The sequence below is a fragment of the Drosophila nasuta genome, chromosome 3, assembly GCF_023558535.2.
Source record: "Drosophila nasuta strain 15112-1781.00 chromosome 3, ASM2355853v1, whole genome shotgun sequence".
Classification (NCBI taxonomy): Eukaryota; Metazoa; Arthropoda; class Insecta; order Diptera; family Drosophilidae; genus Drosophila; species Drosophila nasuta.
Window position 1 is genome coordinate 17,857,174 of NC_083457.1, and position 25,549 is coordinate 17,882,722.

Here is a 25,549-nt window from a genome sequence, read left to right on the forward strand (position 1 = left end):
GGTATAGGAATAATTACTTCAAAATTATAATTCCGAAAATATTCGAATTTGCGAGATGTGTAATTGGTAAGATTCAACTTGTCTTTACAAATATAATTGGACGATTTTCTGTTGAGAAACTTTCAACACATATATGTTATTATCTACTGCAATTTTAATATAGATATTTTGCAAACAATTCCGAAATCAGATAAATAGCCGCTGACTTCGAAGCCCTATTTGAAAATGAATCTATTTGTACACTTTTAGCAATCTACTACAATTGATTTATTGATTTATTATCCTCCAGAAGTGCGCACAACAATCTACAATCTACTTCTTTTAATTTTTAAGCTTTATCGATCTTTGATTTATTTGCTGATAATTAAGTATTTGCAACAAGAGTACTCTCGATTATTTCGCTTGGCTGCATGAACAAAGCAATTCCATTAGGCAAATCAGCGTCCAGCGGCCACAATGTAAATGAAGCCGCAGCTAAGCCAGCTTTGGTCCAATCAAAAGGTGCTCAAAGTGCAATAAAGTCTGCAGTCGAGTTGGACAACAAAGGTGGCTAAAGAGAAGACTAGACGTGGACCAAGACCTCACGCTGTGCGCTGACAAACTGCAGGCCACTGCTTCGACCCCCCCTCTCTTCATCTTTGTCTTCATTTTCATCTCTGTTGCCTCCTCCGCATTTGGAGGAGACTCTGACATGTTATTTCAATTAGGGCCAAACTGGGAGCCGCAGCTCTAAGTGCGTGCTCATGATCGCAACGAGCTAGTAAATAATATGATTAAACACTTTTTTTCTCTGGCTTTTCAATTAGCTACACGTTTCTCGAATGCACTCAAAAACGGGAGAGGGACGGGGGGCAAGGCACAAGAAATGTAAATGAAATTGTTGATTCGTTGATTTGTTGAAATGCAGAAGGCACTTTTGGCTTTTGTCTGCCGCCTTTGTTGTTGGCTTGACCAAAGTGAAAGTAAAGTGGAAAAAAAATGCGAGTAGTGAGTGCTATGAATACACCCACCCGATACCCATTTCATTCATTCCCAGTCTAGTGGAGTAATTCGCTTTGCGTGAAACATTTGCTGCTGACCAACTGCGACTCCGACTCCGACTCCAACTCCTAGGAAGCCGTCAGTTGCCAGTCGTCTGATGGACTGCCGCATGTTGCACGTAGCACAGAGCACACAGCACACAACACGCATCACGCAGCGAGTGATGGGAGGGGTTAGTCGTGAATATCTGCATCTGCTTCCCGTTACGCTCTGTAACACTTTTCGTGAGCGCGATTGAAACTGTGTTTCCTATTAATTATCGACGTGCCACAGACCCATTTATTGGGCAACACATCGAGCAGGAAGCGCAAAGGAAAATATGTAATTGATAGAGATGGAAAAACTACGCGTAGAATCACTGCGTGAAATGCGATCGTGTCACGCGGCCATCGCTATGATTGCTGGCAGTTCACATTCTGCTTTGGCCAGTTTTGCAACTTGGCTTAATCAAATTTCATATGTGGCATGTGGCAACTTGTTATTTATGAATTTGATTTGATTTGATTTCGTTTTCGTTTTTGAACACGGAATGGGGCTAAGATTGAGTCGAAGACTAAAGCCGCAAACTCAGACAGACAGGCAACAAGTTACTTAATTGCCTGGAGCCACGAGTTGTGTTGCATGCAACTCAGCTGCCACCCCAGCCCACTATCCAAAAATTGCCAACATGGAAGTAACCACAACTTGTATGTAAATTGCAATGCTGTAAATGGAGTTAATTGAGTGCCTGGCTAAACTTACCGTAAACTGTGAACTGGCCCCAAATGGTGATCCATATGGTGAGTTGCTAGCAATGGGAGTTTGCTTATTGCCACCCCCGCCATTCTCGTTGGCTATGAAGAGGAGCTGCTCCTGGTAGGAGCCGGGCGAGGGCGCGGGGGAGAAGCCGCTGTTGCCGCTGCGATAGCCATTGAGCGTTTGCTGCGACTGCTGCTGTTGGCGCGGAAATGTGCCAGCCGATGGCACAAATCGATTTTGTGAAGGAAAATAATAGCCAGACGCATCTGAAAGCACAAAAAAAAGAAGGTCAACCATTAGTTAAGGGTAAACCATCAGCGATCGCTAACGGCAAACGTTAGCCATGAAATGCGCTCAACTTCCAAATCATTGCACATAATTGTCAATTAATTGTAATAAATAAACATACATAAATAAATAATAAAAGCCGCTCTGCTGCGGGGCAATACAATTTGTCACGGCCCCAGGCAAATATCACATTCACTTATTTCCTCAATACACTTACCCACATGCTGCTTGTCGCATTGTTTGCACTGCTTTGACCTCTTTTGCACACACGCAAACCCTGATTGATATAAAACTGCTGCCTAATGAACTGCTTATTCTAATCAACGAGTTGCTCTACTAACTGCATTGCAAAATAAACTAATAACTAATAAAAATGTAGTTTAAATTTAATAAAGCTGCTTTTAATAGTGACACAACATTTCCCTTTTCAAGTTTACACCGCATATTACAAGTTGCTCCATTTCACATACCATGAGTTTGCCAGAAATGCAAGCAGTTATTAACATCATTTTGCGCTTGGAATTGGCCTCGTTGTGTTGCGTTTTTGGCAACTGCCAAAGTACAGTGAGTTCATTTTTTTTTACATACGTTTATTGTAAACATACACAAATGGTGGCGGAGCGTGGGCACGGACACACGAGCACCCAACGCTGACAGCAAACAACATAGAGCAAATGGCACGGCAACCACAAATCGCTTCCAGCTGCAATCTTGCATGCGTCACACATTTTTAGCTCTTTGACCCACAATGTCTTGGCGTGCACCACGCAAAACCAAAAAACAAAACTAAGAAAAACAAGTAATAACGTGTCCGCTAATTGAAAATTGAAATATCATACTGGCGCAATATTTCAAACGAAAATGCAGAGCGTTGAAAATTTTATCAGCCGAATTGATGCAGTCGGCAACAGCGAGAGACAACGCCTACGTGGAGGACGCTGAGGGGCTCGGTGTGCGCGGTTGCAGCGACGTCGACGTCGGCGCCCCAAAGCTAACATTACTCAAGCCGAGTTTCACACCTTGTTTTCGACACATGTTTGCGGGGAGGGGAAGAGCTTGTGGTATATGTGTTGAGTGTTGTCGAAATTGCATAGGCGATAACTTAGGGTTTTGATTAATTGATGAAATGGCGTGTCAGAATATATTACAAATACTTTGTGAACATTTATTTATTATGCCAAGGCTAAAGAACTTTAAACTGCTTTATGCTGAACTGCTTACCGACGCTATCAACTGCTTGTCCACGTCATAAAAATAGAACAAGAATGAGAATGAGAACGAGAATTGCTTGTTGATGATTAGACTGGCAGCAAGTGGTTTCGGCGGTGGTTTTGTGAGTTAAGTTGTCGCTTGATCACTACGCAAATAACCTGGGTTCAACTCCCGTTGGAAATGAAAAAAATAAATTTGCTATTATAATATTTCTAGTTTATCGAATTTTATTAGTGGAATATTCCCCTTCTGCGCTTGGGCAAGGGTTTGCTTGGTAAATTGCCAGCCGGTTAACTCTAATCCGCACGAAGGTAGATCAAATCGTTCTGTCTCCTTGCCGTTGACGCTGCACTATCGCCCCATTTCTAAGTGAGCATTGCAGTTCAAACGTGACTGAATACACTTTTCTATTTTATTTTATTTTACAATCTATTATGAATCACTTGCGGGTTTATATTATGGCCATTTGTAATTGATATTCCCCACGCACTCGACCCAAAAATGAAAAACCAATCGAAACGTGAGCATTGCGACACACTTAGAGGTTTTCGCCTATTTCGCGACCATTTCTGGGCAGAGAACAACAACAACCTTCAGCCTACTGTCGCATAACGAGATTCATGTAAATTATCGATTGATCGCTTTGGAATTTATGGTAATGCGAACGAATGAATTTCAAACAAAGGTGTTTGGGATTTTTCCCAAATTATTATCTTCAATTTGCTACTTTATTCCTAGCTTCAAGGATTTTGTACTACAGTAGTAATATTTAAATTTTTATGACTTTTCGCTTGCTTTGAAATATTTTCAATGCTGTAACTAGTTTTTTTGCTTGCAATGGTTTAAGGCAACACCCCGCTGAAGCTTCCCGCAGTGCCTGCCAAAAAACACGAGCAGCAAACATCGACAATGAATGCCTTAGATATTGTTTCAACTTTGCCGCGCGGCCTTTAGTCAAGTGGCTCCCAAACTGTCTGCTTGCCATGCCAAGCATTCAGCATTTGGCATTTGGCCCAAAGCAAGCAGGCAGCCTTATAACAATGAGGTAGGTTCAAACCATTTTCAGTTTTTCGCATGTCGAATGTCCATTGTGGCTGCTGACTTCGACAGCGGCGCCAGTTGGCCACAGTGGTTACATATCTGAAGTGAACTGCATAGATTTGAAAACTAATGTTAAACTTGGCTTAAATTACAAATCTTTAAAGTGCGATTGTTGTTCGCATTGATAATCTCAATGCTCCCACGCTTACAGTTTGACATTTACAGTGTTTGTGTCAGAATATAAAACTTCTAATTACTGCTCTGTTGACACTTCTTCATCAACTCTCTCTCTCTTTGTGTATTGTTCTATCTCTGTCGCTTGAGGTTAATTACACAATTATTGTAATATTGTGCGATTAATTGCATCTTGATTTATTCGCATTCGTTTTGAATGTTGCTGCAACAAGTTGCAAAATAAAAGCATGAAATCTATCAGTGCCAGCGTTTTTCTTCGCATTCGTTTTTTGTTTGTGCGAAATGTCAAGACGCCATACCAAAAAGTCATTCACAAGTGCAATAACAGCAGCAGCAGCAGCAGCAGTGGAAGAAGAAGAAGAAGCTGCAGCAGCCCCAAGCAAACTAAAGACGAAGAAGAAGAAGCACCCGACTCGGCCCCAGAGACGAAACAAGTTGAACTTTAAGTTGGCTTAACTATAGTATGTATAATCAAGTTTCTGCTGCTTGCACACTGCTTGCAGTTGCTGCTTCTTCGCTTTGATTGAAGGTCGTGCGAGCAAGCAGCTAGTTAGTTATTGTTGTTTTTGCTGTAGTTGCTGCAGTTCTCATAGTACAGTTTTACAGTCATTGAGCGTAATCTACTCTTTGTCCGCCAGATACACTGACTGCTGTTCCACTTTGCTTTTTATCATAATTCCGTCATGTTTTTTTCCGTTTGAATATTCATCTTATTTGAACAATAATTTGCAATAATTCATTGAAGATTGCCAATAAAAATACAAACACTTTATCAATAAGCTATTCGAAATTGCTTGTGGCTTTGTTTTCATGTTATGATAAAATTTAGAAATACAAAATAAGCTTTATAGACTTAATTTCTGACATTATGTATAGCTAAAGTTTTGTTTTAAAATGGTTTAAGAGTGATGTCATCGCGATGCCCAAATAACACACTTACTTACGATAAAAGCAATAAGAAACATTAAATGAATTTTTATGGTCCGCCAATATCTACACTTCCTTTATCTCAAAATCACAATTGTTTAGTGCTAAAGATGTTTTAATTGTTGTCATGATTTATATGACGCAAATAAAGTTGAAGATTGAAAGATCTTTTCTTTGTTAAGCTCATAAAGATTCAGTTAATCAAAATGAGTTAAGAAGTCGCTAAGGAGGTATTCAATCATCATGCCACTAATAATAGCTTTCCTTTCCATGTTTTAAAATGAGATTAGTATGAGTGGATGCTGAGCCTATATCAGCATGCGATCATAGCTTAGATCTCATGAAGCCTGCCACCTGTCTGACATCATGGCACACCCAACTAATGCTTGGTCTCTGAGGCGTTGTGGTCAAAATGTAGATAGATAATTTCGTTTAATTTACTCGCTTTTAATGGACCCACTCAACGAGGTGACAGAACCCACAATAACAAAATCACCATAAAAATCAACAAAAGAGAGAACAATAAAAAGACACACAACCAAAGTCAGAGTAGCGCACACAAGACAATCCAATGTTGAGAAATCAGCTCAAAGAAGTGGACTCTGGCAGCTGCTAATTAGAAAATAATAATGCGCCGCTGAAGGTCAATGCCAAGGGCAGGCAGAAGAGGAGAAATGTGAGTCAGCTGATTTGGCCAAGATTCTATTAACTGTGAGCTGTGAGCTATGAGTTAAGTGCTGGCTTGGTCGCTGGCACCCACGGAAGTTGCGCTAATGTAAGACGATCTGTTGAGGATGACAAATGTCATCAACAGCTGCCCACGCTGTCTGTCTATGTGTGTGAGCGTATGTGTGTGTGTGTCTGACATCAAGTTTGTCACCTAAGTCTTTCGTTTTTCTACTGTAGAATTTCGAGGTGCGCTGCTTGCATCACGCAAATTTTGCCTTTTGCGCCACTCTCAACACATTCCAACTGCTTCGCTTTTGCTTTTCGCTTTTGTTGTTTGTTAGTTTTTACTGTGCTATAATTATATTTACTAATACACGCTGTGCTGTTGCTGTGTCTTGTTGTTTGTTAATCACATATCACATACGAGTAGTATGCAAACTTGTTACACAAAGACCAAAAGCAAAGCAGAGCAGTGTAAAAAGCAAAGCTCAAGCAGCAGCAAAACAAAAGCGAAACCACAACAAACAACAACAACAACAACGTCAACAACAACAATGGCTGAAAGTGTTGCATGGCAAATCGCCAGCTGTTTTGGCTATTGTGTTTGGCTTGCACAAACACTCGACTCGACTGCTAAGAGAACAAAGTCAGCGAGACAGGGGGGGAAGCAGGGAGGGGGCGGAAGGTGTCAGCCACTTGTCCGCACACACATATAGATAAATGTGAAGTTTGCAGATTTCTGGACCAGATATCAATGCATTTCAAGAATAATTTATGTTAATGCGCTTGTGGCTTCAACATTCAATTTTATAAACAACTTAAAGCCAGTTTGTTGAGGCTGGTCGCCTAAGAGATACTTTCTAACCTGTGCTAAAAGAATACGGCTTACAAAATAAATGCGCAACATTAAATTAAATCACCTTGTCAACAAACACATTTATCAACAAAAAAAACATGTAATTTTGTATACAATATTTTAAATAAAATGATTAATGTGATGTATTAACAAAACATAAAAATAATTGATTTGACATTTAAAAGTAATCAATAAATAAATATATAATATTTTGTACAAAATTAAACATTTGGTGAGGATTTTGTTGTTGTTAAGCTTTAGCAAAATTCAGAGTGTGTTTTCAAACTAGTAAATTTAAATATTTGGTTAAGCAATATTTTATTTGTATAGATATGGTACATATAAATTTATTGCTATTAAAGTTATAAGTTACATAGTAGTAATAACATTAGAGAATGTTAATGTTAAGAGTAACAAAAAAGCTATAGTAAAGTGTGCTCGACTATGAGATACTCGCTTCACATTTTGAATAAAACCAAAAGAGTGCGGAATTTTTCTTAAAATATACAAATTATTATACGGCAAAAAGACAAAATTATACCATATTTGGTATATCGTTGCGGTACTGTATTCGAAACATACCATAGAGGATAAAATATGCCAGATTGTGAGCCAAAGATACTAAGACCATTAGTTAGTAAGCGTTTTTCCCATACAAAAGAATTTATTAAATAACTTTTTCATTTTTTATCTGATCGCAAACAAATATTCAAAAATCATAAATGCTATAGCTATTGTCTGTAATAAAATTCGCCACTCTTCGCTTGTTATTCAATTCTTCGATTTATGAATATGGCGTTTAAAAATTGAATTAAAATAAAATATGTGTATAATTTGTAAAGTACAAAAAGTTACGCTCTATCTCAAATATTAGACACTTTAAAAACATTGTAAATTGTTAAAGAGCAGACACAAAAGGCAACAAAAGAAGTCAATGTGCAAGGCAAATTTACTCTACGCAAAGTGTCGAGCAGCTGACTTGGGCGCACTTTTAAATTAGAGTTTAAACAGCTCTTTGGCTGCAACAGTTGCAATTGCAGACTTTAGTTTGCCACCCACTCAAATGAGCAACAATCGCAATAGCAACAACACAAAAAGAGTTGACCAAAATGTGTGTTCACTTGTTCATTTGGCTGAACGAACCAAGTAGAAGCATCGAATGAAAACAAGTTAGCGGAGAGACTATGAAAACAAGCTAAGAAAAGGCCAAGTAAATGGTCTTTTGAACCAGTTTAAATATGATTAGACAAAGTTAATGTTTCTATGCATAATAACTCGGATTTTCAGTTCGATTTTGCAAACAATTTCCGCAGATCGTTGAGGGAGATTTGAGAGTGCGAATGTGAGTTGTATCCGGCTTATGTTCATTGTGTTGTTGGCCATAATCAATCATTTTGTCAGGGACAAAGCAGCAGCAATAGCAGCAGCAATTGAAACCTGGAAATGGAACGCGGTTAGGCCAACACCCGCACAACAAAAGCAACATTCTAAAACTGCAATCCAAGAGCGCGCCCAGAGAACCTGTTTATCGGAATGAAATGAGTATGAAATTGAGTCGTGCCTTGGTTTGTCTGGGCTCAACTTGGCCAATTAAATTGCCTTAATTGTGCTGAAGTCGTCAATTACATGCCAAGCAGACACTTGGCTCTCTTAACACACTCCACAGGGTGTGTTTGACCAGTTGTAGAATGTACATATGTACATATGAAATGCGCACTTTTAACTCGCATTTTTTTGTCAAATGCTTTCAACGGCATTTTCTCGACCGCATTCCAGGGCCAAGTCGTCAAAACGGTTTCCGCAACAGTCCGCAACAGTCACAGTGGGGCAACTGCATAAAGCTCTCTGGGAAAAACAACTCGCATTCAAAAAGCGGCCCAAAATGCAGAAGCAACAAATAAATTGAAATCATTTGCTGTTGTTGTTGTTGTTGCTGTAGCTGTTGGCCGTGGAAAGCGCATAAATTTGTAAATCATTTAAAGCTTAAATACATGAGCAACAACAACTTAAACAACCAACTTAAGAGCGCCGACTGCTGGGCGTGTCAATTGATGCGTTGCGCAGAAAGACCGCGGGGGGAGAGAGGAGGGGAACGTAACCGGAGTTACCTGACGTAACTCAAGGGGTCAATTTCGGACCGAAGAAAAGAAAGGCTGGCCCAAAACGAAAGTGAAATTTTCTTGGCTCGCAGCCTCGTAATCGTAGCTGGCCCCCGTTTTGTGGGCCAGTCGAAATTATATCCCATCGATGGCTGGGGGGCCATTTTTGGGGGTCTTGAATGAAGCCCAAGCAGAGCGAACGAGGTTAATACACAAATTGATTTCACGCACAGCTTCAAAGTGGGGAAATCAAAGATCTAATCTCAGATTGTACACTAATTTGTTTACCTCTTAATTAGGTGCATTGCTGCGGAGTGCTGTCATCAATGGTGAAGCTTGAGCAGAGAGTTTTTTATTAACAGTGATTTCACTAATAGTAAATCGGGCGGAATTCTTTAGCAGCTGGAAGTGCTATAATTTGATTTGGATGATTTGATTTGGATGAAAGTTAAAATTTAATAGAAAAATAATATACATCAACATTCTTTTTAAAATTCAGGAGAATTTATCACAATATGAGTATTTTACTTTACAGTAGAAGGAAACCTCTCTAACTCCATAAAGCATATATATTCTTGATCAGCGTCAACAGCCGAGACGATATTTACATATGTGTGTATGAACACCTAGATCTCAGAGACTATAAGATATAGAGCTAAAATGTTTTGATAGCAGAATAAAAAGAGTAATTTTAGAGGCAGTCATATTATTAGATTAAATAATTTCTGAAAACTTGGTTCGATAAAAATTTTTAAAGGTATTCAAGAATACGGAAAAATAATTAAAGTCAGATTTTAATTGAATTGGTAGGCAATGACAAATATTTTGTATTTTATGGTATAATTGTAATGTACAATATGTGATATATCGTTATGAAAATATGGTATATTTTTGTTTTTTAGTATATTTATACATGTATCTGGTATATCGATATATAATTCGTATATTTTTGTTGTTTTTAGTTTTTTGGTATATTTATATGGTATATTTAAATGATAATACCGCTTTTGCGTTGTTTTGTTTTTTTGGAAAGAGGTATGTCATTGTCAATAACATTCAAATTCAGCTTTCTAACTTGTTGAGTGATCTACTTTGAATAGTTGCAACTTGACAGAAATAAATTACCGCTAAAATCTAGATAAACATTCTAGCATTAAAATCAAAAATGTCTTCTAAATCAGAGTATTTAACTTGATATTAGCTGCAGTAGATTGCTATAAAAAGCGGTGTTGAATAAAATTACTTTTTAACAACGCTGTTAAAATTTCAAAATAGCAAAACATTCACTTTCAACTCTTGACTCATTTAATATACAAAAATTAGTTATGCTTTCAATGAGTCTTTCACTGCAGTGCAATAAACTTTGAACAGTGTTGTAGCTGTAATTGCTCTGCAATACAACTTGAACTCGAGGAATCCAAAGACACTACAAGAGACTCAAGTTTGTTGCGCGATTTGCAATGCGATTTTTCGCTTTGCAAATGGCAAACGGACAAATGGAAAACTTCTTAGCTTGGTTGGGAAATTCTTTTAGCCGGTTTTCGATTACCACTCCCGCAGCCAATGCCCAAAAACTGGTTCACTCCAAACACAAAAGCAAACGCGTGCGGGTGGCAATGTCCGCTGCAGTCTGTTGTCTCGAGTCAACCTTTCATTCTCCTCCTTCTCTCCCACTTTGGACTCACGACTTTGTCGCTGACTTTGCCCCCGAAGGCAGACCAAGCTCAGTTCCAATACCAATACCAATACCAATCCCTTTCCCTTGGTGGCTACGGCTCGTGCGGGGTCAGAGCAGGAGTCGCGGGTCGGGTGAAAGGTTGGCAATCATTGGCCATAGTTGGTACTGCAGTTAGCCATCATCATCGTTGAAATTCTATCAATTATTTGATGTTTGATTTGCGCTCTACACTCCCACAAACCATCCTCCTCCCACTCTACCTCATCTTTGCAGTCAAAGAGGCTTACGATCGTCTTCAGTCGAGTTCCGAGGTGCGATTTTGCTTTGTTTATGTTTGGTTTTATGTAATTTGCAAAGCGTGCCTTTTTACTCCACACTCTACTCTACTCTTTGCTCTAATAAAAAAAGCAAAACAAACCACATAAAAAATTATATTACAAATATTAGAAATAAATTACGAGTACGAGCCAAATGCAAACGAGTTTTTCACATTGCAAAAAAAAAAAAACCAAAACAAAAACAAACAAGAAAAGAAACTTAAACACGAGCGACTTCAACTCGAACTGGGAGCTGAAAAATGAAACAGAAACTGACAAAGTTGTTGCTCTTGTTGTCGCTGAGGCGGTTTTGCTGTTGGTAATGCGGTGAACTGGGCTTGGCCACAACATGTGGCAATAAATTGTGGCCAATAATAGAGCAAATTGTTAGAAAAGCACAAGACAAACCCAACATTGACTGACAATTATAACAGCTGAGCAATGCACAACTCGACAACTCAAGAACGTTCAGGATGAATCATAACCATAAAGCTAAATTTAGCACGTCTAACTAGCAACATATATAACATATACACAATAACTAATGCAATACAAGCTGAAAGGATTAAGCAAGAGCAAAAGCAAGATGATGAACGAAAATGTTGGCTTTTTCAAAGAGTCAAAGAATACTTAGAGAAATATATATCATAAGAGTCAATCATTTAACAATCCGTCTGTCTGTCTGTCCATTAATACTAAAGTCTAAGAGAAGCAAAATTGGCTGGCATTATTTTAAAAAATCAATGCGAAATCAGTTTTAATATAAATGTTGTTAATAGCATTACAAATATCAACAAATTTATTGGAAACAAGTAAGAAAGCTATATACTATAATAATGCACCGCGAAAATACTAAAATATATCAAAGGTATTTTTCTATAGTACTACAATTTAAATATACCATAAATTACTAAATATACCAGATTGTCATACGAGGTAAGAAAAGGTTTTCTTCTATGCAAAACTATTTCTTTAATAACAACTACAATTTTTGCCTGATCGTAATCAAATTTTCAGGATTCATAAATACTTTGGTTGTTATTGTAAGTACCGAAATTACGTTTCTTATTCAATTTTTTTTTCGATTTGTAATTAAAGAAAGCTTTTGTTTATTTGTACATATTAAAAGTGTCAGCTATCTTTTTTTTAGCAATCCAAAGTATTTAAAAGAGTTTGTTAAAATGAAGAGAATAAAAGAAGATGAAAGAGCAATGTGATCTATGCACAGATAGCTATGTGAGAACTTACCCAAATTGTGCGCTACTACTGAAGTTAAAAAATAAATAATGAAATAGTTTATAGCATGTGGGATAGACCACCTTCTGATACGAATCTCAGTTGAACATTGACCTAGCACTCCAGGAATTCTCAATCATCCGCATGGACTACAAATCATCAAATCATTTGCTGCTGCTCCAATTGAAAAGCCTCAATTAAGCATTCAGGTAACGCACAAGCTGAGCTCATTAGAAACATGGCAAACATTGTTGAGGGAATCAAAGAGAACGACACAGCGACCGAGAGGGGCAGGAAGAGGGAATGTGGCACACACACTCTGAGCTGTTGTTGATGTTGAGAGCTGTGCGAGTGTGAAAAACTGTTAATCGTCTAACACTTTTTTTGTGTGGCATTTTCTATTTATCCACAGTCAGAGCCGAACGCCAAAAAGCTTGTGCCTTTCTAAACCAGGTCTTGGAAATCGTGGCCCAAAACGTTGATTGAACTGGCAACTCTCAGAGCGTGTGCGAAGGGAGATTGTTGAGTGAATGGTCGACTCAGCTCAGCTCAGCTTAGCTGGGACTGTGACTGTGACTGCTTCACGTCCACAACCAAGTCGCACTCATCACCATCATCATCATCATCTGCCAAGACGTTGTCTTCGTGCTGGCATTGTTCGCATTAGTGTTGCATATTAAGTAATAGAACTGTTTTGTGTCTGGGCCGTACTTCAAATGGCGTAACTCTAGTACTTATGCCACTATTTGGATGCAGCAGTTGCTGTTTACAGCTAGTGTTGGCGGTGTCGCTGACGCTGTCGTCGACGTCGTCGTCGTTGCTTTACCGTTAGCTGTTGCAATTCAAGTGCCAAGAAATGCGCATGGCATGCCACAAATGGCGAAGGAATCACGCTCCAAATTGTGCAACAGCCCTTGCAAAAGCAAGTGAATATTTTGCGCCTAAATAGATCTTGTTAGTTTCAATATTAAAATAGGTTTCTTATTTTTAGAATGAAGTAACAAAATAATTGCAAGTTGAAGTTTGATAAGCACTGCAGTTTGAGAAGCTCGCAAGTTTGAGCTGCACTTAATTAGTGCACTATGCTTATTAACAGGTGGCATTGGAAGTGCAACCAAGCAGTGCAAAGCAGTTTAAACTGCAAGGAATGCACAACAACAACGCCAATATCACAACTTTGTAATTATTGTAATGTATTGCAACAAAAAAATGACTAGAAAATATTGAACTACAGTCGACGAATTGCGCGCGTTTCCCTTTTTGTAAGGTTAGCGTTGCGAAACTTGCATGCGAAATGTGGTTTTCCTTGAGATTACAGTTAAACAAGCAGTTTAACAACAAACTGACACACACACACACACACACATGTGCGAAACTCCCAGTGTCTTCGGGAGCTTTTAGGCTTTTCGTGTTGTTGTTATTAGTGCTGATGCGCATTCGATTTAAACAGGAAATGATGCCCAAAAGCAGCAGCAACTTCAGCAACAAATGGAGGCTTCAACGGCGATTTGGCATGACCAGTTTTCCCAGAGTGGATGCGACATTCGCTTAACGAGCGGCAACCATAAAATATGCCCTTTGTGATCGCCAACATTTTTAATAAAAATGTCAGGAGACAAGCAGATGATACTGGCAAAAGATGACAGAGAAGAAGTGCATATAGAAGTGTAACTACCCCTTTCAGACTTGCGACGACAATGAATTGCAATTTGCGCGCTGCTCTGGTCCTTGACTTGTGCATCCAATTGATTCGCCTTTATGCATTCAATGCATTCGTAGCCTTAGTCACATTCGAAGATCGCTGCGGAGGCGTTGAAGGAGACACTCGAAGAGCGCCGTCAACACTTTGATTGATGGCGGCTGAAAAACAGGCTACAAGCAATGTGCTGAGCTGTGTTTTGTGCTGTGTGTCTCTTAGCCAAGTTTGTTTGCTCGCTAAACACTTCAAGCTGCATGGCAGTCAGTGGGGCATTGAACTCCTTCAGTAAGCTGTTAGCTACCTCAGCGACGAAGCCAATTTCATCCACTTTGTGTGCGCTGGTTCAAAGTGCCAAACCACTTAGGGACGCATCATTATCAACCAACGACTATGGCTTCGATGTGGCCAATTGCTCACGCATCAATGCTGCCTGCCACGCCTATTTTAAAGTGGTCAACACACACACACACACACAGCCACCCACAAAACAATGCCCCCAAGCGATGGATGGGCACACGAGTATGCAAATGTGCTAGAAACGTAACCAGCCATAAGAATCATGGTTAGATCGAGCGAAAAGAAAAAAACAGAAACCTTGTTCTTCACACAATAAATCACCATCACCATCCACAACAACAAAACCAGAGAGCGGGAGAGAGAGAGAGAACGACAACAACAATAAGATATGTAATTACAACAACAATCAGTTGAATGGCCAACAAGACTAAGCCAAGATTGTTGACCATTTTTAAGCACTGGCAAATCTATTTTACGGTTTGCCTTTTGCCTTTTGTGTATTGTTAATTTTGCTATACGAAAATTATGCGGAAAATTACAATGCACAGAAATTGGAAAGATTTAATCTGTGAATTATTGTAAATTATCATAAACTTTTAAGACATTTTGCTTGGCTTTGTACGTAGGAGGCGATACTGGTTACGTAAACTGAAGCCGGTGAAAGAAACCGCAATATTGGTCTTTGAATCGCACTTAAGTCGAACACATGTTGAGTAATCGAATCGAAAAAAGAATTCGCGAAATCTGGAAATCTGAATGGAGCTCCAGAGTATTTGTTAAGAGGTTTCACTGTCAGAATGTTTTCGTAAACTAGAGTGTGCGATTCTTGTGGAGTCACTCAAGGTTCGTGAGTGTGAATCAACTTGAATTAAATAAAATTCCCCCGTTATGACTTAAACTGCGTATCTTCAAAACGAAATCCGGTTTTATGCATTAACATCTGTATTAATCATTGACCAGTTCTTCAATAAGAAATTTTAGATATTTTTGGAGAATGTTCTTTGCCACTTATCGCCTACTTCATGCAAATACCTTGTAGATAATACTTTGACTAGACACGCGCTACTCTTAGATATACTTTTTTATTTGAATTCTTTTAAATCTTTTGTTTTTTGTACCACTGCAAAGTTCCAGCAGGAAATTAAAAAAAACTGCTTTTTCATTTGCTTAAAATTGTCAGACATCGCAAATTTCTATACACTTTATTACTGGCCAAGTTTCATAGCTGGCTGCTGAGGGCAAACTTTTAGCGATATTCCATTTCATACTCAAGAAGCTCAATAATATAGCACTAGGTTTCTCATTATCGAATTTAGCGTTAGAAAAACCAAACTCTATGCAGAAATACTAAGATATTCCCGTCGTAACCATCTTTCAGTGTCAATTGGGTTCATTTGTAATCATGTTGTGTAATACTGGCGGGTGCAATTTAACGGCAGCTACAAGTGCCAACTGACAAACACAAAGAGCTATAAAAAGGAAAAACAAATAAAAAACTACAAGCCTCACGCAAATTTGCCTTGAAATTGGATGAAAAACTTTGCCGTTGGCATTAAATGTGTTTTAGGTATATAATTTGAGACACAAAACAAAAAACGCATTAATGTTCAAATACAACGCAGTAAGCGTTAAAAAAAGTCAACTTTTATGTTGGCCGTTTACCATTTGCCATTTTGCACTTTGCAACAAAACGGAAACGCCACGAAGAAGAGAAGCATACGAAATAAAAATAAAAAAAGCCATACTCGAACCCAACTGGCATTTATGGGTCAAGGATTTTGCAGCTGTAATCAATTTGGCCACACTCCATTGACTCTGACTAGGGCAGGGCGCAAAGTTCAGCAAAACTGCAGCCTGCAGGGCCCCTTTCAGCCCATATGTCATTGCACACCTGGCCCGAGCCCCAACTCTTTTGTATTTTCAAAATATTTGTGCCTGTTATGTCACTTACGTTGCTTCAACGTTGACTGCTGCTGCTCAGCTCATGCATCTATCCAAATACTCCACTCCACGGGGTGCTGCTCCATTCATTGGTTCAAGTCTTTCTTGGCCGTGAGTCACGTTTGGCGTTTGGGTATTTTCTGCAGCGGGCAAATCGCTTCAATGAATCACACATGCTTGTCGTTGAGTATTATTTGAACTTTTATTATACTTTTGGAGCTTCAATTGAACGCAATTTAACTAAAAAAAGGAAGTTACTAACGACAACACAGAAAGAACATTGTAAGGACACGCGAAACAACTCAAGGATTAGTACAAAATTATCGATCGATAACTAAATGATCTCATTTTTGTGTGAAATATCGATATATTGATTTTAAAAAGTTGATAAGACATCGATAGTTTTAAATACACAATTATTAAAACAACAGAATTCTAATTAATGGAATCGAATGTAGGACGGTGTGCGGGAAAAGACGGAAATAACAAGCTACTAATGATGTGCTTTTAATGTAATTTGCAAATCTGTGCAAGATTTGCGATTTCTATGGAGATGAACCATATGATTATGCTACGCGCTTCTGTAAGTTGGTATATTGGCGTTTAAGTGTATATTTTAGAAATGTTTATTATGGTCACACCATGGCAAATAAAACAGTTTTTCTGATAAACAAAGAGCTTAACTTCCTTAATCAATCTTGCCATCAATGTGTTTCAACCTCTATAAATTTACCGAAACGGCGATTGGACAATTTTCGATTTACTTTCGCTCAATTGGTAATTTGGCTAGGGCCAATGCCTTAACACTTCCGTTTGAAGTCAACGCTTTCTTTTTGCCAATTGTTTTGCCTTTGATTTATGGCCTGACCATTTGTCAAACGAAATCATATTTTTACACCACGTTCTGCTTGACAGCGTTGGCGTTAGCGTCAGCGTCTACGCCGCAGTTAGCGTCTACGCCGCAGTTAGCGTCAACGTCGCAGCAGGCCAAAGCCCGATTAAATGACGCCAAATGCGACACGAGGCAAAGCAACTGGACAGTGGCACAGTTGCAAGTTTTAAGTTGGCAACAAGTTGTGAACGCGAAAGTAAAGCAACATGCAAAAAAGAAAACGATGGAGGAAAATTCAAAGCAAAACACGAGAAACGCCAATTAAAAGGAAAAGCGAAAATAAATGTGTGTGTGTGTGGAAAATCGAGCAATGTGCAGCAAGAGAAACGAGCAAAATAAATGCGTTCAATGCACCCAGGTGAGCTTACTGGAAAAAGGCAGTAATGGGCGTGGCGCTAGCTTATTGCCTAGTTGAAGATAGAGGGAAGAAAGAGGCGACAATGAAAGAGGCTTCAACTGTCGATTGCCTGCCTACTGTCTCCGTCTCTCTCACTCTCTCTATGTCTGCCCACCTCTACTTTTTTGTTTCCCCCCATCGTGATTCATGCTGCAAACGGGCAACAAGCAAACGCTTTGCATACAGAAAACGTTAAAAGTATATACCTCAAAACTTGGTAACTACCAACTGCCAACATGTAATTTCTGTTGTTGCGGAAGTCGTAGGTGCAACATACCAATAAGAAACTATTTACGGAAAGCTTCAGAGGATTGTCAACGGTATAAACTTCAAACTGAGTTATGCAACTCAGTATTAAATGAATAAATTAACTACAAATATTTCTCTTCTAAATATTCAACAAATGCCGGAAGAGATTACAGGACAGCTAAGAACTTTAACAGGAGTTTCTAATAAATTAAAGTTGTTACACCCGCTATCCATAATTAAGAGTATTCTAAAATGATATGATTTTTTTTTTACAGCTTTTGTTACTCTAGCTCGCAGATAAAGTATCTGACGTTAGGACACACTCGACTGTTGTTTTCATACTTGTTTCATACACATCTAAATAATCAAAATAGAAATAAGAAACTTACGTACTACTCGGAAGAAATCAGAGGAATGTCAACGGTAAAAACTCAGTATTAAATTAACTAATTCATTAAAACCCTCTTGATAGTGCATGTATAAGTAAGTAATTTTAGTTAGAGTTAGTTATTCAACCCAGTTGAATAATTGAATAAATCATAAAATTAATCAAAATGATTCTTTTCTAGATCTACATCACACAATTGACGGAAGACTTCTCACTCAATGGAAAGGTAACAACTTTAAATAAAGTTCTGCAACTCTGTATTAAATTCAAAATATAATTGACGTTTTTCTCTTCTAGATCTTTATCGAATAAATGCCGGAAGTCACATAAATGCTGAAACATTTCAGAACACAAATGTGGAAATATTTGTCAAGTTTCTCGATTTGATCTCCAGCAATTGCCATGGAACTAACGTAAATTAAAGGTATTTCAATATCGATGGACAAACCCAAGAGTTCATAGTTACAAATACTTTGTATAATCTTTGCATTTCAGATTTTTGCTAACCATATGAAAATAACTGCACAGAGAATGCAAAGTGGGAAGTTATCGAAAGACTTTTGATACATAGAGGATTGACTTGCGTGGTATCGAAGCAAACCTCAAAAGAATGCAGTGCCTGCAAATTAACATACAAAACTCATTTTATCAATAATGGGGTCGGTGGTACAGCAGACGAAACACACCCTGAAAACAGCGAAAACAAATGCCCATATAAATATAATGGCATTTTTAACGGTGCTTTTTGGGGCGCTGCTTTTAAAGAAATATTTGAAAAAGCCAAACAAAAATGTCAACAGCAACAACAAGTCTCGGCGAGGGAAACGCGAAGCTCGACTCTGTGCAGATCCGATTGCTGAAGCTGAATCACAAATTGGAATTACAATTACAGCAACTGACATTTAAAATGCAAGCAAGAATTACTTGAGACTGAGAAGTTTCTTTTGAAAATATCAATAAACTATTGTTGAAGGAAATTTACAAGGTAGCTAGTTTTACCCAAATTATAGGGTAACAACTTTCACAATGTAAACGTGAACTTTATTTTGTGAATATTAACTGTTAATTGTATTGATTGTGTTGAATATCATAATATCATCATATACAGTTTCTATAAACATAAGTGTTGTGTGTATCAAAGTGCGGTTAAATCATATATATAAAAAAAACAAAAACTCTTATTATTCGTTATCCGTTTATCCTTCTCGATAAGAATAAGTTTGTTGTATTTCGTTTATTTGCTTGAGCATATGTTTCGTTGATTTATGTTAAGTTGTCCGGCATTTGTGATGGAGCCGAGCTTACCTGAAATGAAAAAGCGAAATGAGGCATTAAGAAACGGTTTAATTTTCGGTTTAAACAAAGCACATAAACTAATGAAATGAAAAGTTAAAACGCTTTTAATTAGTTTTTAGTTGTTGTGTATGTGAAATTGAGCTCAAAACTAAAACGAATTCTTTGGGGCGTGGCACATGCGTACAACAATAAACAAAACAATGCAAGGTCGTTTCAAACAAGAAACAAGAAAACGGAACAGATCAACTTGTTTTTGGAGAAAGAGCAGTTTTACGAGAATTACTGCCGGGCATTGTTATAACAATGATTGTGGCTTAGATATGAACGGTTATACTTATTAAGCTCTACAGTAGTAGTTGTTCTCATAGAGGGAACTAACTGACAACGCTGGGAATTAAGTTCACAGTTCAGACGGTCAAGGTTAGATCGCTATACAATTAGTACAGCAGACAAATGATATCAGATTAGAGCTCATCAACAGCAGATGGATGCGTATTGTTTTATGGGAATTTCTGTTAAGGGATTTGCACAATAAAATTACATAATAAAGGAGAATAGCTGACCCTGTGTGGAAGCCATCAAACATACATAGGTGAAACAATCTTGTAATCCAGTTTTTTTATCATATGCAATTGAACATCATTTTTCATTGGTGATCCAATAACCTGCAGCCCGCAGGCTTAGATAAAAACAAAAGTCAGCTCGTGCCAAAAACGAAAACAAACACGCTTGAATAAATATATTAAGAGTGTCAAAAAAGCGAAACAAGTTAATAAATATGTAGCTTGCCACCACGCCTGCAACAACAAACTGAATATGATGTTGCAGGAAAAAATGTCGAGGAGTTGAGTGCTCTACTGTGGTGCCAGGGGAGATCTGCATAAAATTGTTGTTCAACTGGATTGGACCATAAGAAAGACATTCGCTTTCGAAGCTGCGGCTGTGCAGCACTTACCGAGTTATAAAGAAATCGAGAGCAATTATTAGCTCGCCTAGGATGACCAACACTTTTACTGTTAAATATGTATGTACATATGTTTATGTATGCAGTGTATTTGTGGTTCGTTGAATCAGGTTCAACTTGTGGTCGGCTGCTTGCTGCTGCAATTCATTCAGCCAACTGACAAACAACAACCTACGCGACCAAGATCCCCAGCAAATGCGTTTTCTGTTTTTGGTAATAAACGAAGCGTTAAACAAATTGCATTACAGCAACTACAACAAAAACAACAACAACAACAACCATAACAACCACAACATATGTCTAGATTTGCTGCTGCTGTATGCTAAGCGTCATAAATGAGGGCGCTTGACGGCATTGCCGCCTTGGGCGTAATTACATCAACTACCAAAAATGGTCAAAAGAGCGAAAATTATTACATGTGTTGCTGTTGTTGCTGCTGTTGGTTGTAATAACTCTAAGAGCTTAAGGGAAATGCCAGACAAAATGAAATGCAAATGATTGCCAAAAAATGTGGTTGAACAATTTCAAAATTATTTTTCATGCCGGGAAATTTTGGATCTGTTTTTGTTTTGGTTTTTGATCTTGGACAGGAAATTAAAAATTATAGCAGCGATATTAATCAGCTATGCAATTTTAATTGTTAGGCCATTTATAAATGACCATAAACGAGTTCAGAGTTCCGTAAACGATAAGCAGACACTTTGTCTATGTAATTAACAAGAAATTGCAGCATGTTTTCCTTGAGGAATTTTTTTATGTATGTATATAGAAAGTCGACTTTGCATTTGTTAAAACTTGGTTGAGATTACAAATGACGACATGCTTAAATAATGAAGTCACTGGATCTGCAACTTTTCGTTGTGAAATTGAATTCTTAATAAATAATATCAGAATAAAAATAGCCCACGACTTGTTTTTATTCAGACAAATTAAGTCACCCAAAAAGCTGCTAAGCGAGTCGAAATTAATTCCAAAGAATAGTTTAAGGCTAAGAACATTAATTTTGCGAATCAAATTTGAAATTACAATAAAATTGGATTGAAAATATATTATTCAATTACAGCACGATTATGTGTAGAATTTCTAGACGACAATTTTATTAAAGACACTTTGAGCAGTGCCATTTTTAGTATAATATGCAAAAAGACTGCAGAAAAACATGAAAAACTAGTTTTATGCTGTAAAACTACGGCAAAGCCAACACATAAATCAAATGGGCTGGGTAGTAAAATCCAACAAACAAAGTTATAGTCGTTGTTTTGAATCTAAGGCAAAGTCGAAGTCAAGACAACAAAAGAGCAAAACTAACTGCAACATAGCAATCATAGGAAATAATAACAGAGCACAGAGATCAGCAAAACATTTGAGATACGAATCGAATCGAATGTGGCTTAAAAAAGAAAATTGATTAAATTATGGCCAAGAATTAAAATCAACACACAAATCGGAAATTGCTGTTGGAAAAGTAATTGCTCTGAAGGTTTTCAAAGAGAGGCAGGAAGCAAAGCGAAAAATGTAATATGCATTTAATAGTCACAATTAAATTAAGCAAAAATAAATAAAATATTTACAAAACTCAATCTATTCGCAAAGCATTGTAATGTTTCTTCCGCAACTCTTCCGTAATTGAATTAAAAAATTTATGCGAGCTATTAAAATTAGTGTTAAAGAGTTCGAGTGCAGATCTCTTGGAATTGAAATGTACTCGGATTTAACCCTGACTAAATAGTTTACACGAGGCGCTTTAACTAATTTTAGACATTACAGTTCACAAGTTAAGGCTTAGCTTGAGGCCTTCAACGCCCAAAAAAATAATCATTTACAGATGGGCCAAAGTTAGTTAATGGGTTTCGGGCTTGATAAATTCAACTAACTTGGCAAATTGCTCAAAAATGCAATCAGCGAGTGGAGCGAACAGCCAACAGCAAAGTTTACAAATGACATTGAAATTGCACAACGAGCAAAGCAGCAAAGCAACAGCAATAAATGGACACATTAACCAAGGCAGTAGCCAAACTGTCAGCCACTCATTGAGCCACTCACTCAAGTAGTTGTGGTCCCCAGTTAGCATGTGCCGCTGTCGATGAGGTGTGTCTTGGCCTGGTCCAGCACATACACACACACAGAGATGAAGGTTACAACAATAATAAGAGAAGGCACAATACTCTTTCGACTTGTTTTGTGTGTTGCTAAATTTGTTGAATATGCCCCAACACACAATTTTTGGTTGCCATTTCTACTGTTGTCGTCACAACAATTTGCTGGCCAGTTGAATGAACTGATGAACGCCCACAGCAAACGATGAGGGAAGAAGTCGGTCTTGTGCTGCTGTAGTATTTTGTGTCTGGGCAAAATGAACATGTCACGGGTAGAAATAACGCCGTAGTCTCCTGAACTCGCTAAGCCGCAGAGTTCAAAGCGAAGGCGTCGTCGTCGTTGTTGCTATTGTCGCCAGCTGTCAACCAGATGCCAGCTGATAAGCAGTCAAGCCAACAAACTGGGAACAGAGAACAGGCAACCAAAAGTAAAAAGCCAAGACAAGATTCGCGGTCTCATAACTTGCACGTTGATCTTCAACATAAAATCTACAACTGGACGAACAATTTACAGCCTGAGTAGGCCTCGTCGAATAACAGATACTCTGCAACAGCAACACTAAAACTAAAAATAATTTAAGATAAATCTACTTTTTTTCAATTCAATTATGTTAACTTTTACCAATTGCATCCACGTTCAAAATTTCAAAACGGATTAACAACTTGGCCATTTCAAGTAAATTAACATAGTTAAAGTATCATTAAAAAAAACTAAGGCGAAATCTAAGACTTTTCAGCGTAGATGCTTATTTGAATAAATACTCTATTTGAAAATATTAAAATGTCCTTTTTCCTTATATTTTGAAAAGCATCTTAATGGGAAAGGAAATCCAGTCGCTGACAACACTATCAAAAGTGAAATCAAAGCCATTTCTGCGTCGATGATTCACACAAAGCTAAGCGCATATAACTCATATGGTAAATACAGATGATAAATCAAATGTTCTACACGAAGTGGAGGGCACCGCTGAGAATGGGCTGTGCAATTTGTCAAATGGCTAGGCTCGCGTTATCAATGATTTATAATGAAGACCAGCAAGCAACAGCAGCTGCAGGTGCTTGACTACAGATCAGAGAACGAAGACGAATAGTTTGCAAGAAGATGTGGGGAGTCTCTATCGATAGTTGTGGAGTCCAAAAGCGGATGTCAGCGCTTTTTGGCCCGCGAATGTATCTTGACCCAAGCAAGTGCTGGCAGCATTTTCATGGCTCATGGCAAATGTGAGCGTCGAACTGTAAAGTTATGAAGCTGCGCCAAACGGAAGCGTGTGTTTAAGGTTATAGGCACAGGGCTAAAATAAAGAGAAAAAACAAAGGTAGACAATTCGCAGAGAAAACAGCTAAAGAAACCACCTGGTGTGCTGTGTTATGGAGACTTCACTCACTCACCACGTTTTGTAGTCTAGTCTACCGTGCGCATCTCAAGATTCTCGAAATATTCAATAACAAGATGTGGATATAGGGCATTCAGAACCTTCAGCTTCACTGCATCGGGTGTAACACGATTTCGCCATTTGGCCACCACAAAAGTTTCACCATTGATCCTGAAGGTCTTCAGCACCTTCTCCAGTGGCAAGCCCAGCTCGATGCCATAACATTTCGTCGACGCCGTCAAATGATCTCTCCAAATCCCAAATTCACTAAAATTGGCCGGCACATCACCTTCGTTGGGTTCTTCCGTATCAAACGGTTTGTGTTCCTCATCTTCAAGATGTTTCGCATTTTGATCGCCTCTATCCAGACTCAAACGTCGTTTGTTTTTAGCGGTCAACTACACGGTAACAACGATTATACATAATGAATGTGCACTTAGTATTCGATTACTCACTTGCTGCACTACACTTCGATCATCGCTAGGTCCAGTCTTGCGTCGCCTCGAAAGTGTATCTAATGTTCCTGGTTCCTGCTTAGTTTCTTTCGTAGCTGTTTTCATCTTCAGCCAACTGAGTGCCTGCTGCTTGACGCCCTCAAGCGCCTGATCAGCCTTTGCAGCTGGCAACGCTGCAGTCTCATCATCATCCTCGTCGTCGCTGCTGAGCAGATCACGCACTTGTGCCAGCCCAAACTTGGTCAAGCCTTGCCTCTCGTTTGCATTTAAATTGTTGGTGATATTGGATGCTTTTGGTGGTGGTGATTTGCCCTTCATCTTGTTTTTGTTTGGAATGCTTTGTTGTCTGCTTTTCGCCATTGCTGCAGCCTTCTTTTCCACTACATCGGGTTCTTCATCGCTGCTGCTTGTCTCGTCACCAGCAGAGCTGCTGTCGCTGTCCGAGTTGCTGCTACTTCCGGATGAATTATCCTCGCTGTCGTGATCGGAACTTTGCTTGTTTACGGCCTGCACTCTTTCTGTGTGCGTGTGCTCTTTGGTCACACTTTTTTTTTGTGGGGCCGGCGCCGGCGGTGACGGCAGCGGTGGCTGCTTTAATTTTTTTTTGTTGCTTGCTTTAGCTTTAGCCGCTTGTGGATTTTGATTCGCAGCCTTAGGCGGGATTCGTTGGTATTGGTAATTAAATTGCGTTAGCATGTGAATGTTTTCAGGACCCAACATGCTTTGGGGCTCCCATGTGCTCTCCTCTTCGGGTAAATCCTTCCATTTCAATAAGAGTTCAGTGTGTCCATTGGCGTTCCGTTTGCCTAAGATTTTCTCAACAATTCGCTTCTTGGCTTTACCAGATGTTCCTGCACCACCACGGTTCTTTTTCTTTTTACCCGAGTTAATATTATCAGCCATTTTCTATTTGCTTATAAATATTATTATTGTTTTACAAAAAATATTGAGCACGCACAAATAAAAAATGAAGGAAATATTGAGTTGTGGAAAAATAAATTTCACAAAATTTTAATAGTGACTTCAATAAAGTTGTGAAACTAAAATCAGCTGTATGATTTTAAGCTGAGAGAATAAAAAGACAGAGAGAACTTTGCACACGAATACAAAAAAAAAGGAAATAGAAAAATGTGACTGCCAACTTTTTAAAATATTGCCACATCGATAAAAAAACAACATTGCGATTTATTTATATTATTTCGCAT

At 38.4% G+C, this 25,549-nt stretch overlaps 2 protein-coding genes and 1 long non-coding RNA gene across 4 annotated transcripts in view; 1 reads left to right on the forward strand and 2 right to left on the reverse strand.

The window, feature by feature from the left end:
- Positions 1–25,549, reverse strand: part of LOC132790072 (mucin-5AC) — a 41,527-nt gene that overhangs the window by 10,671 nt on the left and 5,307 nt on the right. Inside the window, exon 3 of the mRNA XM_060798504.1 lies at positions 1,783–2,045. Coding sequence (XP_060654487.1) covers positions 1,783–2,045 — 263 coding nt within the window. The remainder of the gene's footprint in view (positions 1–1,782; positions 2,046–25,549) is intronic.
- LOC132791000 (uncharacterized) lies at positions 16,880–19,022 on the forward strand. 2 transcript variants are annotated; one of them, XR_009632851.1, is made up of 5 exons: positions 16,880–17,484; positions 18,048–18,255; positions 18,342–18,386; positions 18,458–18,584; positions 18,656–19,022. It is a non-coding gene; the product is annotated as an uncharacterized LOC132791000 (long non-coding RNA). The 2 variants fall into 2 exon arrangements; XR_009632850.1 differs by having other exon boundaries at positions 16,881–17,484; positions 18,048–18,195.
- On the reverse strand, positions 19,123–25,418 carry LOC132790999 (DNA topoisomerase 1). Its single transcript, XM_060799774.1, has 3 exons — positions 24,345–25,418; positions 23,906–24,287; positions 19,123–19,465 (listed from the first exon to the last, which is right to left on the reverse strand). Exons 1-2 carry the CDS (start codon positions 25,245–25,247, stop codon positions 23,919–23,921), a joined length of 1,272 nt encoding a protein of 423 aa, XP_060655757.1. The 5' UTR covers positions 25,248–25,418; the 3' UTR covers positions 19,123–19,465; positions 23,906–23,918.

Excerpts from the sequence above, each read along its gene's own strand:
- LOC132790999 (XM_060799774.1), bottom strand. The coding sequence starts at position 25,247 with ATGGCTGATAATATTAACTCGGGTAAAAAGAAAAAGAACCGTGGTGGT. Across the intron at positions 24,288-24,344 it reads ATCGAAGTGTAGTGCAGCAA|TTGACCGCTAAAAACAAACG; the intron begins GTGAGTAATCGA and ends GTTACCGTGTAG.